Below are 18,247 nucleotides of genomic sequence, written 5' to 3'. Positions count from 1 at the left end.
TAAAGAATGTATCTTTTCTAAATAAAGGGAAAAAAAATTAAAAAAAAAAATAAAAAAAAAAAGATAAGGAACTTTTAGCTGTGCACGCTGCCTTTAAAGTGTGGAGACATTTTTTGGAAGGGGCATCACATCAGGTGGTGGTACAAACAGATCATAAGAATTTAGAGTATTGGAGAACTGCTAGACAGCTAAACCAAAGGCAAATTAGGTGGGCAGAGTTTTTTGCTGGGTTTAATTTTAGGATTGAGTACATACCTGGGCATCAAAACATTCGTGCAGACGCGCTATCGCGCAAACCTGAGTATATGGAAGGGGAAGCACCTCCCAAGTTGCGAGAAATGCTGAGATCGGATCAGTGGGGGTGTGCAGCCGTAGTAGTGGACGGCAGGGAATTCCAGCAATTGACAGTAACAGATGAGTTTGCACAAAAGAAAATGGAGGAACTGAGAAAAGGTGAAGGGGAAGAGGAAGGTTTCAAAGAAAAAGATGGATTGTTGTACAGGAGAGGGGTGCTGTATGTACCTGCAGGTGAATTAAGAGGTAAAGTGTTGAGGCAACATCATGATAACCCGACTGCAGGACATTTTGGTAGAGAAAAGACCCTGTATCAGATCACACGGCAGTTCTGGTGGCCAAAGTTGAGGGAGGAAGTAACACAATATGTAAGAGGTTGTGAAGTATGTCAACGAGCCAAGGCACCCAGAGCAGCTCCCGCAGGGTTGTTGCAACCTATGCCCACACCGGGAAGGCCTTGGGATGTGGTGTCTATGGATTTTATAACGGATCTACCGTCATCGCACAGGCAAACAGTGATCTTTGTAGTGGTTGACATGCTAACCAAGATGGCACATTTCATACCATGTACCAAAATTCCGACCGCACAGGAAACTGCAAAGATGTTTTTAGATAATATTTTTAGGTTGCATGGTATGCCATCACAAATCATTTCAGATAGAGGGGCCCAATTTACATCACAATTTTGGAAGAGGTTAATGCAGTTACTAGATGTGGAGCTAAGCCTCACGTCAGCGAGACACCCGCAAACCAATGGGGAAGCTGAAAGAACGAATGCAACACTACAACAATATCTGAGGTGTTATGCTGGTTATCAGCAGAGCGGGTGGTTAGAGAAGTTGAGTCTAGCAGAGTTTGCGTATAATAATGCAATGCATGTGTCTACGGGCAGAGCCCCATTTGTGGCAAACTATGGCTTGCACCCAAGGGCATTCCCAGGTCAAGAGGAGCAGTTAGCAGTACCAGCAGCAGAACAAATGATAGAGGAGTTGAGGTGCATGCATGAGATATTGAAAGAGGATTTGGAAGAAGCTAAAGAGGCTTACAAAAAAGCTGCAGATAGGCACCGGCGAGTTGGGGAAGAAATCCAAGTAGGGAGCTGGGTATGGCTGTCTACCAAGGGACTACCAATACGAGGGAAGTGTAAAAAGCTAGAACCAAGGAGATTGGGACCTTTCCAAGTAAAGGCTCAAATTAACCCAGTCGCTTTCAAGCTTCATTTGCCTGAAAATATGAGAATACACCCTGTATTTCATAGATCTTTATTGTCAGTGTTTGTACCAGCACATAAGTATCAAATCTCAAGGGAACCACCTCCTTTCCCCACCATGATGGGGGAAGAAGAGACCGAAGTGGAAGAGATATTAGACTCGAGAATAAGTAGGAGGAAATTACAGTATTTGGTTGCATGGAAAGGGTTAGATGAGTCTGAGAACTCATGGGAACCAGCAGAAAAAATTAACGTTCCGGAATTGCAGCGAGAATTTCATAGAAAATATCCCCACAAGCCAAAACCCCAGAACTGGCATCTTCAAGAAATTTTTGAAGAGACAGATAGCGAGGAAGAGGAGTTCATAGGGTTCGGTCCTCCAGAAACAGAGGAGAGCGAGGAGGAGGAAGGGGGGCTTAGGGGAGGGGGTGATGTCAGGGAAGAATTAGAGGTTTTCAGTTTATCAGAGGGAGAAAGCATTCCCCAAGGGGGGGAGGAGAGCAGTGAATCTAATAGAAGGGAGGGACCGGTTGTTCACAGGAAAGGCAAGGGTTCAGTTCTAGCTCAGATTCGGAGGAGGGGAGATACAGGCCAGCTCTAGCCAGGAGGTTAGAAAAAAGAGCAGGAAAGCGAAGGGAAAGGCGCCTTCGCCATTTTGAGAGTGGCTGGTCATGGAGAAGCAGAGCTCAGAAGGTATCTGAAAGAAGTGACTCTGAGGAAGAAGAGTTAAGAACTGTTTATAAGAATGTTTTGTTAATACGCAATAAAAAGTTTTATAAAAGAACAAGAAGCGTTTGTGTGGTGATCTGAAGAGGACAACGACCAGTCCTGACAGCTTTTTCCGTTAGATTTTCAAAGTGACAACTGAGAACAGATGAAAGAATACTGTACTAACAGATCTAGGCCTCTATTGCTATATTGTCATTAAATAAATGATTGGAATATTTGAGTAAAGATTTGAATATTTGAAAAAGAAGCTACAACAAATTTTGCAGAACTGTATCCTTCCTCCCTTGCCTGAAAAAATATTTAGACAGACAACATAAAGATAATTAGTTTATGTATTATGCAGTTATAAGTCGCAGTAATGAAACTTTTTTAATGAGTTGGTAATTTACAGGGACAAATTCTGCAAGTTTAGTTTAGCCTTTCAGTTTCTTTACGATATACCGTATTTTTCACTCCATAAGACGCACTTTCCCCTTCCTATAAACTAAGGGGAAATGTCTGTGCGTCTTATGAAGCAAATACCCTCCTCCTTGGCTTGTTTTAAAGCAGCAAAGTGGGACAGGAGCCGCTTACACGGGTGTAAAGCAAGCACAGCGGGAGCTGTGTAATCCCTCCGCCCCCATGCTCGGCCGCCCCCTTGGGACAATGCTTGTGTGGGTGACGTCCCACATCCCCACAGGCGACGTGGCTCCACACAAGACCCTCCCTCCGCCACTGGTCTTGCTGGGACAGTAGTGCCTTCCTTTGCAGAAGTCTGAAATTTGAAGGGCGGCTGTGGTTTGCTCCTTGTGTTGTGTACAAAGGTGTGAATTGGGTAGGTGTGACTTTAAATGGAAATTGAATCAGATTTCCCACTCATTCCTCACTCATATAAAAGCCCCCAGAGATCTCTGCAATGAAAAAAAAGGAAGAAAGTCCCACTTCTTTTGGCTTTATTAAAATAATTGTGTAGGGCCAAACCCTACAGTCCTTAGATCTAAGGGACTCAACGTGGGAAGCTCATATATTTCCACTGCCTGCCCCCTTACCAGGGGATAAAGTCTCTCTTCATTTGTTAATGACAGTGATAGTTCTTAATGCCACTGTTGACTCCTGTTCACTTTACATGGCTGAAATATTATTCTGATATACCGGTAGTTTATTAAACAGTTTAGTACAACATTTGACTCAAAATTTTTTGTTTTTGTTTTCCACCTCTAAAAACTAGGTCAGGTGTGTCTTATGGAGTGAAAAATACGATATACAGTGGTGCCCCGCAAGACGAATGCCTCGCAAGACGGAAAACTCGCTAGACGAAAGAGTTTCCCGTTTTGGAGGTGCTTCGCAAAACGAATCTCCTATGGGCTTGCTTCGCAAGACGACAATGCCTTGCGAGTTCCTGCGGGTTCCCCCCCTTTTTTCTAAGCCGCTAAGCTGCTTATCAGCTGATCCGATAAGCCAATAAACCGCTAAAAGCCGCTAATAGCGCTAATCCGCTAATCCGTCAATGGGCTTGCTTCGCAAGACAAAAAAACCGCTAGACGAAGAGAATCACAGAACGGATTCTTTTCGTCTTGCGAGGCACCACTGTATATGGCACAAATTATTTTAAGCAAGCTTTCTGTGGATTCACATAGCCATGATTAAATAGAAATGAACAAGGAGAAACAGCTGATGAACCTATAAAATGCTCACTTTTTTTAAAAAAAGCTATCTGCATTTCTAAGTAAAATCTTGACATTAGTTGAAAAAGTAATTTGGTGTTTTATATTTTTATCATTTCTAACACTTGATAACTTACAGCTAGAATATGTGAACAGACCATTTTAAAAGCATTGTGTTTGATGTGATCAGAGGTGACATCAAAATTCCAACCACACACACATCTTCAACACCTGATGATGATCATCGTTGTGAATCAGCCCTGCAAGCCTAGTGGTTAATGTTACCCCCTTTCACCTGCACTTCTTATTGAACAATAAACATATATACCAAGAGGGGCATATAAGAGAGAGTGTGCTTCTCCTGATATTTGGCCCAAGTTATTTATGGCTTTGCATGTCAATATAAGCACTTTAAATTGGGCTCAGAAGGACAAAGACAACCAGTGCAGGTCTTTCAAGAACTAGTGTAATATGTGCCCAGCCAGCAGTGCTCATAAGTAGCATGGCTGGGTACTCCATTCTGTCCTAGATGTAGTTTCTGAATCTTCAACACATTACAACAGTCCAGTCTTGAGGTCTGTGAGATGATCCATGGTTCTTTGAACAAAACATGGTTTAAACAACAATAACATTATTATCGCAGCCCACTCCACTGCGAAAAGTGTGTGCGTTCATAACATATTAATTCAACTTTAGGATAAATACTTCATACAGGTTATCAGTTAGTTCCAGAAAAAGCATTTTGTTCCTTAGCATTAAGTGACAGATTAGAGGTGGCAGCCATCTGGGTGCCATAGTCAGGGTGTGTTTATAACACGCCCAGAATGGCCTATGAGTCTGGCAATGGCATTAAATCAGGCCTGCCTGCCTTTCCCACACAGCACTGCTGCCGGTCTTGAAGCCCATCAAATTAAATGAGAAATTACCCCCTTTTAAGCTTGCTCTCCTTTTCAAGCCCCCAATGCGCTTCCAACAGGTTCTTTGGCATGTGAGCACACAGTATCCCCCCACAAAGCTCTATGTATGAAGTCTAATGTGGTACTAACTCTTCCTCCCTAGAACTTTCCACACACATTCCTCCAGGTATCTTGCACCCTCCCCACAATTGAGAAACCACTGTTGTAACATACACTGAAGTGGCAGTGTACATTTTGGACTTGACTGGTAGCATCCTTGCCAGAAAGGTACACTATTCAATTATGCTAACAGATCAAATTCTTTGCCAGTTTAAACTCTATTATCTGAATAACTTTTAAAATTATAACATACCATCTTTGCAGGTTTTTTCATTTTCAAGGAGTTTCACGCCTGTGGGACATGCACACTGGTAAGAGGGCTTGACAGGAGACATCAAACATAAATGGGAGCAACCACCGTTATTGGTTCCACATGGGTTTGTAGCTGTCAAGTACAGAGACCATGCAGATCAGTGTGTAGCAATACTAAAAAACATTACATTGCACATCAAGAATAACATGTGTTTAAGGGAAGAGAAACATGGACAGCAGAAACAAGCAAAATAAGTAAGGAAGTACACATACACAGGGTATATGTGACTTGAATATGTGTATATTTATGTGAATGGGGAACTATGTCTACACAGGAGGGGGGAAATGCAAAGGAGGCATTGCACACCAACCCAAGCCTCCCTCCTCACGTCTGCAAAATAATGTTAGCCTCCAAAGCTACATTTCATCCTTTTGAAGAAAAGCTGTATTGAGAATTTCATTTTCACAACCTTCAGTTTTGTTTGTGATATACAGTTGTGATTTTATTTTTTTCAGTTTCTGAGGTAATTTTATTGTATGCTATTTGCATTTTTTTGTTGTTGTTATTGTATTTCTGTTGTAAACTGCTCTGAAATTTTAATATATTAAAGGGCATAGTAGTTTATAAATAAAATAAATAAATATAAAACCCAATTTTGACTTTATTATCGTAATGACTGGTCTGCCAGATGATATGAGATATGCAAAGCAAAGACAGCTGCACAGAAAACTCTGGCACAGCAGAAACCTCCTTACTGTTAACAGGAAATATTTCCATTTCCTCTGCACCACATTTCATCCTCTGACCTGCCTTGTCAGGAACGTAAAGCAATAGCCTAAATAGCAATCCCTCCTAGAGCTTGATCCCAGGGAGCCATCTGACCATGGGAAAATCCACTTTCATAGGTTCAAAATAATTAGAAGCATAAATGCCACCTCTGTCTCTCTGAGGAGTTAAATTGACAAGCTGCTTCTCCCTCAGTCTCCTTTCCCCCCCATGACAGTGTTTCTCAACTTTTTTCTGACTGTGGCCCCTGCTGCCTCCGGTAGAAAGGGAGCTATTTAAATGTTCTGTCTCTGTAAACAGAATATGTTTTATTTATAAAAACACGTTTTACTCCTCCACAATGGAATGTGTGTACTACATCTGTGCCAAAAGCACATGGGTTCAAATTATCTCGGGGGGAGGGATTATTTTACTGTCCTGTTAGCTAAATTAGAAGTTGAATCTAAAATAGCATTAAAGGTGAAACATGACTTCTATAAAATTATAGGAACACAAGGAAATATTGTTGAAGCAGAAAAACATAGAATCATGGAGCTGGGAGGGACCCCAAGGGTCCTCTTTCTAGTGCAGCCCCCTCCAAGGTAGGAAACTCAGCTAAAGCATCCCTGACAGACGGCCACCCAACCTCTGCTTAGAAACCTCCAAGGAAGGAGAGTCCAGAAACTCCCAAGGGAGATCCATCTTCCATGTATCATAAAAAGTAAACAACACTTATTTGACCCCAGTTAACTGACACAGAAGGGGAAACCTACAGATATAGTCCAAATGGCACACAGCTCTGTATGTATCAGAGAATTTTAAAAAGCAAGTGGTCCTCACTCACCTGATGCAAAAAGGTCTTGTCATTCGGAGGAGCCCTGGCTGCCTAGATAAAAAACTATAGCCCCACACACCCTTATCTGAATTCAGTGCGGCTTTCTTCTGAGTAGACACCTATTTACTAGATGCAAATCAGCAGCACCAGACGGCCCTGCTCCGCTAGGTGCTGGGATGGATTTCACCCTACACCTTTAGGAGCTGGGCCAATGCTGCCTAGCAGTTCCTCGCCATACTGGGGGAAAGTGACAAGCGGGATGCCGCAGGGTTCTGTCCTGGGCCCATTCTTGTTCAAAATCTATACAGATGACTTGGATGAAGGAAATGAGGAGATGCTCTTCCCATCTGCAGATGACACCAAACTGGGAAAGAGGAGGCGGAAAACTGATATGATAGCCGCCTACGATATCTAAAGGGCTGTCATTTGAAAGAGGAAGGGGTGGTTTTTTTGCCTGCTCTGATGGGTAGGACTCAAACCAGTGGATTCAAGTTGCAAGAAAGGAGAGCCTAACTCAACATCAGGAAGAACTTAGACTCCTTCAGAAAGTGGCTATTGGTCATGGATACTTTAATTGAGATTCCTGCGTGGCAGGGGGCTGGACTAGATGAACTTTGGGTTCCCTTCTAATTCTGCAATTCTGTGTAGAATTGTAAAAGAAAAAGCAACCTGGCTACCTGCCACAAACTGAAAACACAAAATAATACGATTTTACTACTCAGATCAAAAACATTAAGAGTTGGTGATTCACTCACCAGTTCATGTCAATCATAATTTTGTTCTTTGGCCAACAGCAAGCCATCATGCAGAGATTAATCATAGCTAAGGTTCTTTAACCATGCCTTGGTGTGTTGTCTGAACTGGTGCCAGTGTTTCTTGGGATATACTTTTAATTCACTGCCTTATAAATTGTACCAAGGAAAGCATCTATACTGAACTCTTCCACTCTAAGGCAAATTGGGACTTCTACAAATCTGTTCAAAGTTGTAGTTAGCAATGGTGGGGGAACAGAGAACTCACCACTGGGCTGTCGTTGTTGGTTGAACACATGAATATCCATGGGAGAAAATATATTGGAATGTATTTCACGCAGGTTCTCCCCAGTGTATTTGTTGCAAGCCAGGACAGAACGTGTGGTCCAGTCAGTCCAATACAGGGTATCCTCAAATAATGTCAGAGCAAAAGGATGTGGAAGAGACCCTTTAATGACAGCTTGCCTGGTGGAAAACAAATGGAAAACGTATGTTCAATCTACAAGCAAAGTCCTTAGATCTAGGAAAGAAGCTCTAATTGGACTCTTATCAACCATCCTTTTTCTTAGGTCTGAACTGCTATATTGCCTAAATTTATTTTAAAAATTAGGACAACCTTATCTTCCCTTAATCGGCTAAGAGAACGTGAATAGGTTTATTTTAAACCTTAACTGAGGATTTTATAGTTTTAGGGTTGCACACTGCTTGAAGTAACTCATAGAGGCAAACTCATGATTTGCTAAGAACGTCATGAAACGTGTCAATATTTCAGCATTAAAAAGCAGTTTGTAATCAAAACACCCCAGGAAGCTAATACAGTACACTTTCAATGTTTTACACATTTACAGAATATATACAGTAAAATTTCCTTACAGAAATCATCCAGGATTAGTCTTCCTCCACCCAGTATTGCACCTCTTCTCAAACACACTTTCTCTTTCTGTCAACTTCAACAATGCAGACTACAACCTTTGCTGCCCCTCTCTCTAATACTACTTTATATATGCCGCAGGGTTACATATATTCTTACACTTGCAATTCACTGCACATAGGATTGCAGTCTTGACATTTGAATTAATATTTTATACATCAGTATAAAAAATGCACTGAAAGAAAAGAGAGGTCGCACTAACTATGGACTGCAAAGAGGTGCATTTCAAAAAAGAAAAACGTGATAAAACATTCAGAACAAGAGAATTTTAGGAGATGCATTTTGATATCTAATATTCTAATAGAGATTCTAGCCAGAGAGAATAATATTTAATCCAGTTAAATCTCACCATCACCATCACTAGAATAGGGTCAACGATGAGCTCTATCCTGTGCATAGGCATGCACAGCACATTTCAACTGGGGGAATTTTCCATTTATTTATTTCAGGAAGGAAGGAAGGAAGGCGGGGGAAATGACAAGGCAAATGAGGACAAGAAAGAGGTAAAGAGTCAAAAAGCTCGCAAAACAACCACAACAAGAGTGGTCAAGAAGACAAAATAATCTATTTTTCATGCACAGAAAAAGACCCATGGCTGACGAGAGGGAGGGCAGATCTGGAGGGCAGATGGCTCCTCCTCCTCCTTGCTTGTGCACCGCAAAAGCAGCCCCTCACGCCCACTGAGCTCTCTCCACAAATGATGGTGAGTTGCTTGGGCAGCCGAGGGAGCCAGGTTGCTGTGTGCTCTCTCCCTCCAAGTGGGAGATAAGCAGGGCATGTACTACTCTGATGAGACAGTACACAAGCAGGAAGGGACTTAGCCGGTGTATCAGATGGAGCTGGTAAACCTGAGCTTCCATGGACAGCTGTGAGTCCAAAACGACTCCTAGGCTGAGCACCTTGTCCTTTAGTGGCACAGTTACCCCATTCAGGACCTGTGAGTCCCGCACACCTGCCCGCCCCCTGTCCCCCAGAAACAGTACTTCTGTCTTGTTGGGATTCAACCTCAATCCGTTAGCTGCCATCCACATAGAGAGGAAAACAATAATTAAAAAAACAATTAAACATTGATAGAATAAAACTCCCTACCAACCTACCTATCATGTATTAAAAACATACAGATAATTTCAATAAAAACAGCACCAACCCTTTCATTCAAAGCAATCAGTTCCCAAAAGCCTGTTGGAACAAGAAAGTCTTCACAGCAAGGTGGGAACCAGTCCATCTTCTCCAGGGAGGGAGTTCCAAAGTCTGGGAGCAACCCCTGAGAAAGCCCTCTCATGCACCCCTCCTCACCCTGTGAGGGTGGCAGGAATGAGAGAAGCTTCATCTTTTCCTCCCTAAACCTTTTAAACCTTTTAAAGGTGATCAGCACAAGAATTCCCTGGCTTCCTTTGGAAGGAAGGGCAGGGTCCAAATTAATTAAATATATAATCCTATTTGGCGGGCTTCATTCACTTAAGAAGGGCTACTATGTCTGCAAATGTCAACCAATTCTATCAAGAGTAAAAAACCACATTATAGCCTTAAAAAAAAGGTCCCCATAATAATAAATTAGTTAGTCACAATTCTCATAATAATAAATTAGTTAGTCACAATTCTGTCTTTTTGGGGGTTGGGATTTAGACCTGATCTGAACTAGACAGCCCTTACAATACCTTGGATAAAATTGGGCAATTTTTCAACATGCTGAACCGGGATCCAAACTGACTCTTGTGGTTGGTGCACAAGAGTGTGTGTGTGTGTGTGTGTGTGTGCGCGCGTGCGTGCGTGTGTGTGTGCACACATGCTAGCTCTATTTAAGAAGTAGTAATGAGATTAGCATCAACTCCTGTGGTTCCTCAATATCTTTTCTAAATCTCAATAATACAATGAGGGCTTTCAACAGCACTCTATACTTACTTATACCACCCAATGGCATGCTTTTGTATTTTATAACCTGATGTTCCCACCACATATGCAAATCACTAGTATTATCAACACTGCATTCTCCAACAGGGCAGCCTTTAATCTGAAAACTTCAAATTCACCAATAACTATCATGCTATAAAAGCACACAGGTTTGTTCCTAAACACTAATCACAATTGCCTGAGTGCAACTATGTGGAAAAGCAGGGAAGAGCTTGCAAGGCACCCAAATGGACTTCAGCTGTGCTTTTTTATGATTTAAGGAAGAGATGTTGATTTCTGAACAAACATGACCGTATCCCTTCATGAGAACCACATACAGCACACTCAGCTCCTTGAAGGAAGCTTGAATTGGAGCTCTTTGCAAACCCAGTTTTGTTTTTACCACCCTGAATTACTGTGTGTCAGCAATACCCACTTTGCTCTAACTCTAGGTCATTGATGAACAAGTTTAAAATCACTGGCCCAAAACAGAATGTGTGGATCCTCCTTTTACATCCCTCCATTGTGAGGGACTGTTAATTTATTCCTATTCTTCAGTTGTTTTTTAAAATTATTAGTGATCCATAACATAACTCATTCTCTTATGCCATGGCTGATCACATTACTCAGCAGCATTTATTGAATGACTTTTTCAGAAAGGTAGACAGGCTTTTGCAGAAGACATGCCAATTCTTCTTTAGCAACACATGCTCTCCTATATACCTGATTATATTTAATAGTGATTTCCACAGAGCAGACATTAAGCAAGCAGGACTAAAGTTTCCTGAATTCACCACAGAGCCCTTTCAAAAATAATATTGGACGGGCTACTACAGCCAATTTCAGCAACTAAGTTACATGCTTTTGTTAGAAGATCAGCAATTTCACCTTTGAGTTCTTAAGAACTTCTGGCTGGGTAACATCCAGAGCTATCAACTTGTTCATTTTTTTAGTTGCCCATAAGGCCACCTAATAGCGTCACCACTATTATTTGTGTTCAAAAATGGATTTCAGGACAACATGCAAAGAAATTTAAAAATGTAAAATTTATGAATCTACTTAACCAACAATGCAATAAAACTAAGAGGAATAAAACCATTCCACTATATTCCTCAGCTTTCCAGACTCCCTTCCTGAAAAACTTAGTTCAGGCACAGGTTTCTGCCCTACATCTTCCACAAAGAGGACATAAACAAACAAATAATTCAGCTTTTCCTTATAATGCTTCAGCATTCCTTTAACTCCCTTGTCTCCTGTCCAGCTGCTTCCCTAGCTAATTTCCTGTTTCTGGTATAATTAATTTTTTATTTTCAATTATACATTCATCAAATGTATAATTCTCCATTTTTTAATTTCATTTTTGTCTGCAAAATTCTTTTGCTGAATACTGTGGTTCTTTTTGTTCTCCTTATGTGAGCAAGAGTTCTTGTTTCTGAAGGAACTTTTTTGCCCTCAATAGTTTCCTCTGCTCTGTTCTCCTGGAGACCTCAGACGTAAGGGGCAACCAGAGAAAGGCCTCTAATAACTATCAGCTGCTGGACGGGTTTGTGGGAAAGGTGAAACTTCAGGTAACTATGTCAGGGCCCTGCCCAGAGAGAGGCTTGGTGGAATTTAAGAAAAGAAGCAAAGGGCACAGACATGGAGACTTTTTGGAAGCTGGTTGCCAAAGGCCGGCCCAACCTTACATCCAGAGTGGAGTATCGTATCCCTGCAAGGACTTGGGAATCCCATCTTAATAGTATATATGCTACTGGGCAAACAGGGCAAGAGGTAGCACAGAATAAAAGGGTAAATACATGTAACCTTCCAAACTGGCCCCCAGTAACCATCTTGGAAATTAAGAGTCTCATCTCTATGCGCAAAAGAAGCAAGGCCCCAAAAAACAATGGCATTTCACCTGAAGTATTTAAATCCAGCTTCAACTGGTGGATGCCCGTGTTGGTAGCTTTATTCACAAGCATTGATCTTTCAGCATGTATCCCTGAGGACTGGGGCCTAGGGTTAATCTTTCCAATATATAAAAAGGGAAAAGAACAGAACCTGCAAACTACAGACCCCTTAGTCTACCCAACATTATTAGGAAACTGTACGTCAGCCATCTATTGGGGAAACGACAGGCTGTCTTGAACAAGAAAAAATTCTAAATGACGAGCAGGCAGGCTCCAGGAAGGATCAATCCACAGTGGGCTTGTCCTACAGCACTTGGTTGAGAAATACACAGCCCCAGTTGGAGGTGCGCTTTATGCTGCCTTCAATGATTTTAAATCTACTTTTGACCTTATACCAAGACAGAGGCTGTGGGACAAGATGGAAGAGACAAATACAGACTGTCATTTACTGACTTTGATATGCTGCCTCTATGAAAACACTCGTTTGCGGCTGAGATGTAATAGCAAAGGTCATCTATCCTGCTCCACCCCTTCTCTCAATGGAGTAAAACAGGGATGCGCCCTTGCCCCTACTCTCTTTATGTTTTATATAAATTATTTGGTAGGAAGCTTACAAGTGCAACACATTCAATATCCTAGTCTGTCAAACAAAGCCCTGCAAATTATATTATATGCAAATGATGTAGTACTCTTGTCTCTCACAAAAGTGGACTTGAGGTGATTGTTGAGAGCCTTGGGGAGTTACTGCAAAAAGGAATCATTACAAATTAATTATGATAAAACTAAGATTATTGTGTTCTCTAGGAAAAGGATGAAATACAGATGGCAAATGAACAGCCATAAAATAGAGCAGGTAACTTCCTACAGGTATCTAGGAATGATATAGCTCTCAACAGGTACATAGAAGTTACAACTGAAAAATGCTGTTGCAAATATACAAAGAAGCTTAAAGGCACTTCTCTCGTTCTTCTTTAAAAGTGGAGGGCAATTCATCCCCTTCTGCTATTCAAGTTTTTACAGCAAAGATTCTAGCTCAGATGCTATATGGAGCATGCAAAACCATATTTTTTGTCTACCTTAAATAGAGCATTAAGTTGGTAATAGTTTACCAGGCGGTGCATACTCTTTAATTTCTTCAATCTTTTTCCTTTGCAGCTGTAACTTAAATGTGATACAGTGGCACCTCGGGTTAAGAACTTAAATCGTTCTGGAGGTCTGTACTTAACCTGAAACTGTTCTTAACCTGAAGCACCACTTTAGCTAATGGGGCCTCCTGCTGCTGCCGTGCCACTGGAGCCCGATTTCTGTTCTCATCCTGAAGCACAGTTCTTAACCTGAAGCACTATTTCTGGGTTAGCGGAGCCTGTAACCTGAAGCGTATGTAACCTGAGGTACCACTGTATAGGAAAACAGCACTTATCTTTCAAGGTTGGCAGTGAATTTTGAGTACTAAGTCAGTATCATACCACTATTAAAAGTTCTCAAAAACCTCAGTCTTAAGCACACTAAGCTGATTCACACCTTCTCAGCCTTAAGCTACTGCCTAGAGAGGTCCCCAAGAACACCATTTTTTGATATATGTGATGGACAGCACCATTCATTTACAAACCTACAGTCTTTCAAACATTACTTTCAACACAGGCTCAGTTCACACAAAAGCAAACTACAGCACTGCAAGAACAAGCAAGCATGTGGGTACCCAGAGCAAAACTGTGGCCACTATGCTCCTGCCCAGTTGTTGCTGCAACACTACCCACAGCTAAGATATGGTTTAGTTTAGCATGACATGTAAACCTAGGTTCATGGTTTGTCTTGTTTCCAACATATACAGGTATGCCCTTGGTTTACCACTGTTGATTTACTGGGAGCAAGATAAACCATGACCCCAAGTTTGCACATAATGCTAAGCCAAGTCATAGCTTAGCTCTGCATTGTGTGGTAGCAGCAAGACAGGGGAAGTAAAGTGGCAATATAGCTGCATGTTTGCTCATTCTCACTAAGCCATGTTCATCTTAGTGTTATGTGCAAATGAGGCCACACCAATCTTCCAGAGCTCGAATATCTGGGTTGCAAAATAACTTACAATTCAAAAAGAAAAATCAGCTGTCAAGAACAAACTGAACATTGCCACAGTTATGCAAACTATTATTATTTCATAACTCCAAGAAAAACCACCCTTCGTTTGCAATTTGTAATGCAGAAGGCTATCATTTTATATTCTGACAGTCTCATCTTAGATGAGTCTTTAAAGGGCACAACCAATGTAGTAGATTTCAGAACTCGGCTATGGATAAATTTACAGATACTTGCCAGCTGCCAGCGCATATTTTAATCTAATGAGTAAAGTGGGGCTGCTTCTTTCATTCACACTGGAAGCACTGGTTGTGGGGGGGCGGGGGGCAGCAGTAAGTTCTTAATATTTTCCAAGTAGCTCCAAAGTGCAGTGTAATGTTAGAGATCAGATTTTGGTTTCGGCTGGCTACCTAAGCAGGCCAAAATGTGTGGGCCTCCCTTGTGTTTCCTGAACAAGTGTTTTATCTCTCGCCTCCAATAATACATGGCAATCATCTTTTGAAACTGAAGAATTTTCAAAGGTTGGTTGTGGTATGTGATAGAGGTCTGTCAATTCAAAAGGAAAACACCAAAAGTTCCACTGAGCTTGCCCAAGCTATTGGACCCCACCTAAAGTACACTTTGGGCACCCCAGCAAACCAATTTAGTCAGAGCACTGCCTGCATTATTTTCCCCTGTGCATTTGATCAACAGGCACATATTTTCCAAGCAGGGGATTAAAATACAGTACTTTTAAAAGGCACCATTGCTATAGCACTGTAGGAGAGACTCTGAAGAACTACATTTTATGAAGATTAATATAGGCTCATTTTTGAATAAAGCAAGTTAAGAAGTTTCCCTTTGGGATTCTCAGCAAATTGCAGTCTGATCTCTCTCTGCAATATGATCTCTCTCTACATTATGCTTCTAAACTCAAACATCTGAAATTTAACAAACTATAAACATGGTATTCAAGGGCTTTAATTGGTTCATATACTTGTACCACTGTTGTATTTATTTAGAATACAATCTCACAAAGTTTTTTTTCTTTTTTTAAAGCAAAACACAACTCTTACCTATTTGTTCCATCCAGATTTGATTTGTGAATGAAGTTCAGTTTAGCATCTGCCCAATAGAGCTTCTGTTCTTCATAATCCAAGGTCAATCCATTTGGCCAATAAATATCTGCGTTGATTATAACTGAGCGGCTTGAGCCATCCATCCCAGCACGTTCTATCTTTGGCACTTCTCCCCAGTCTGTCCAGTACATGAACCTATTGTTTTTTAAAGGGAAATCAGATATTATGCACATTTTCCCCATACCCTTCAAGACCTTCTTCCAATCAACGGGAGGAACAAATAATAATCAATACTCGGATTATGTCAATTCTCTTTCACCCTGAGCTATATTATAGACATTTTAATTAAGCTTTTATACCACTTTTCTGCCAAACAGTACTCAAACCAACTTTGCACAGTGGCAGATAATATGGTCACATGAAAAATAAAACTGTGGAAAAATTATTAGGTAGTAATAGACTGAAAATAATGGCAACATTAAACATTAAAACATAAAAATCAACACATTTTCAGAACCACTGCCAAGTGAATGGGCCTTTCAGGTGCAACTGGGACGGCAAGGTTATAATATGGACAACACTGCTGAAAGTCTCTATCATCTTTTCATCCACTAATACCACCGAACCTGGGTGGCCCTATGCAGCTCTGGCCCACCCATAAGGTAGGGTGTGGCAGCTGCCTCAAACGACAGAACCACAAGATGCAGCGCCCTTGCGGATGTCCCGCCCACCCCGCCGTTGCCAGCTTCCACTGAAATCTTCCAAGATCTTGCGCACTCCACAAGATTGTGCAGAATCTTGCCAGAAGTTCCCACCATCATGGTCTCCACTTCATGGGCAGTCCCACACCATCCAGGGAGGCTTTGGCAGCAGGCAGCAGAATGACAAGGAGTCAAAATAGGATGTGCCAAACATGGTCCTATGAATATGAAAGTAAGGTAGTGGTTTCTGCATACTCGCTACCTGCTAGGTATTCAGAAGTATAGCTATAAATTTTAAGAAAGAAACAGGCAACTATGCTCTTGGTCTTAGTGGCTGGAGTGCTGAGAGCAAACAAATATCTTAGCAACAACATTCCAACATCAGGAACACTAAGAAAGTGCTTTTTCATATACCTCAGAATACCTCAGTGGGGCCTTTTCAGACTTCATATGCCAGACATAAATGGTACAAAGTTGTCTCCACACTTAGGCTATTAGAAACATGTACAGCATCACACGGTGCAAATCATTCTAGCTTGAACAATATCCTAGACAGCAGTGCAAAACAACAATGAGTCATCACTGTATGTTCTACCTTCTATTTATTAATATTCCGCCTTTTCTTAATGAGAAAATGGCAGTCTCTTGGAAATACAGCTAATCTCTTCAGGCATTATATTCTATATATTTTAAAGATACACTTTAAAATACAATCAACGTGGGATACACACAGCAAATGAATTTGCATTTATTTGTATCATACATATACATTTCTCAAAGTGCATTGATTTCCTTCCACTCCCCATTAAGTGGGAAGCTCTGGAAAGGTTCTGGAACAATGAAGGAATATAACAGGTAGCAAAATAAATGATGTGGCTTTTATGTAAGGAAAGAGCAAGGGATCCTGTGCATTGACAGCTATCACTAAGCAGCCATCAATTTTTCAATATTAAATGCACACGGCATCCAAATTGAAAACACATGTACAGTGGTACCTCTAGTTGCGTTCCGCTCGTTATGGACTTTCAGCTTACGAACGCGGCAAACCCAGAAGTGTTTACTTCCGGGTTCGCCACATGCACATGTGCAGAAGTTATAAGTTATAAGTAACATATATATGTTACACCAGTGTTGAAATATCTGCACTGACTGTCTATTAGCTCCCAAGGGATGTTGAAGGTTTTGCTGTAATTTAAAGCCCTGCACAACTTGCACTCCCCCAGGTACAGGCAAAGCGAAGGAGACCCTGCTGCTCATTCTACAACATAGAATCATAGAACTGTAGAGTTGCAAGGGACCCCGAGGGTCATCAAGTCCAACCCGCTGTGATACAGGAATCTCAACTAAATTATACAATAGAATAATAGAATTGTGAATTGTCACTTGGTGACAGCGCAGGAATACGCCCTTTGGAATGCCCTACCTCAGTTAATTCCTGCAGCTAGGACAGTAATGAGAGCTGTTTAAAACTTAAGCGGTTGCCCAAGCTTTAATGGACTTTTAATTCTTTTGTACACCTGTCAGTTTTGTTTGTGATATATAGTTGCGTTTTTCTCCATTTTAAGGTACTTTTATTGAATGTTGTTTGCAGGCTTATTGTTCTTGCATTTAAAACAAGGAAATTTTTATTACTGTGAATTTCAGTTTCAGTTGTATTTTAAACTGTACCATAAAAATAAATCTTATTAAGTAATATGTATCTTTACAATATACAAATCTTTCTCAAAATTCATTTAAAGTGATTTAGTTCATTGATTGTTTTGATTCATCTGGGCTTTACTCCAACCGCCTCACTCTAGAGTTTTTAGATCTCCAGAGTAGAAACTAATCTAGTTAACAACTGTCATTTCTCTACCTTTAAGATTTATTCACAGGAGTTACTACATATCTAGAAGACAAAAATATCTGTGAAACAACCAACAAGAAGAAATTGGGTTTAACGCAATATCTATTTTGTCACCTTGACTTGTAGTTGAAGAGGACATTAAACATATGCAAAAGCAGATTGCCCCCTATTTAAAAGCATATTCTTCATTTTGGATCATACCAGGTTGTGGTCACTGTAAGAAAAGAAAGTACAGTGGTACCTCGGGTTAAGAACTTAATTCGTTCTGGAGGTCCGTTCTTAACCTGAAACTGTTCTTAACCTGAAGCACCACTTTAGCTAATGGGGCCTCCCACTGCAGCCACATGATTTCTTTTCTCACC

At 41.0% G+C, this 18,247-nt stretch overlaps 1 protein-coding gene across 4 annotated transcripts in view; it reads right to left on the bottom strand.

The window, feature by feature from the left end:
• Positions 1-18,247, bottom strand: part of LRP6 (LDL receptor related protein 6) — a 107,777-nt gene that overhangs the window by 65,858 nt on the left and 23,672 nt on the right. For 3 of the 4 annotated variants that reach the window (XR_014526256.1, XM_083503314.1, XM_083503315.1), the window contains exons 3-5: positions 15,336-15,533; positions 7,766-7,962; positions 5,146-5,277 (exon numbers count right to left, since the gene is read on the bottom strand). Coding sequence is in view for 3 of the 4 variants with exons in the window: in XM_083503314.1 (XP_083359440.1) it covers positions 5,146-5,277; positions 7,766-7,962; positions 15,336-15,533 (527 nt within the window). In the remaining variant the exon portion in view is untranslated. The remainder of the gene's footprint in view (positions 1-5,145; positions 5,278-7,765; positions 7,963-15,335; positions 15,534-18,247) is intronic. The other variant, XM_083503316.1, reaches the window with a different exon arrangement.

This window comes from Podarcis liolepis (genome assembly GCF_965112155.1).
Source record: "Podarcis liolepis genome assembly, chromosome: 5".
In the NCBI taxonomy this organism is placed as follows: domain Eukaryota; kingdom Metazoa; phylum Chordata; class Lepidosauria; order Squamata; family Lacertidae; genus Podarcis; species Podarcis liolepis.
The sequence above is the reverse complement of the archived record's forward strand: the minus strand, read 5'-3'. Positions and strand labels throughout refer to the sequence as shown.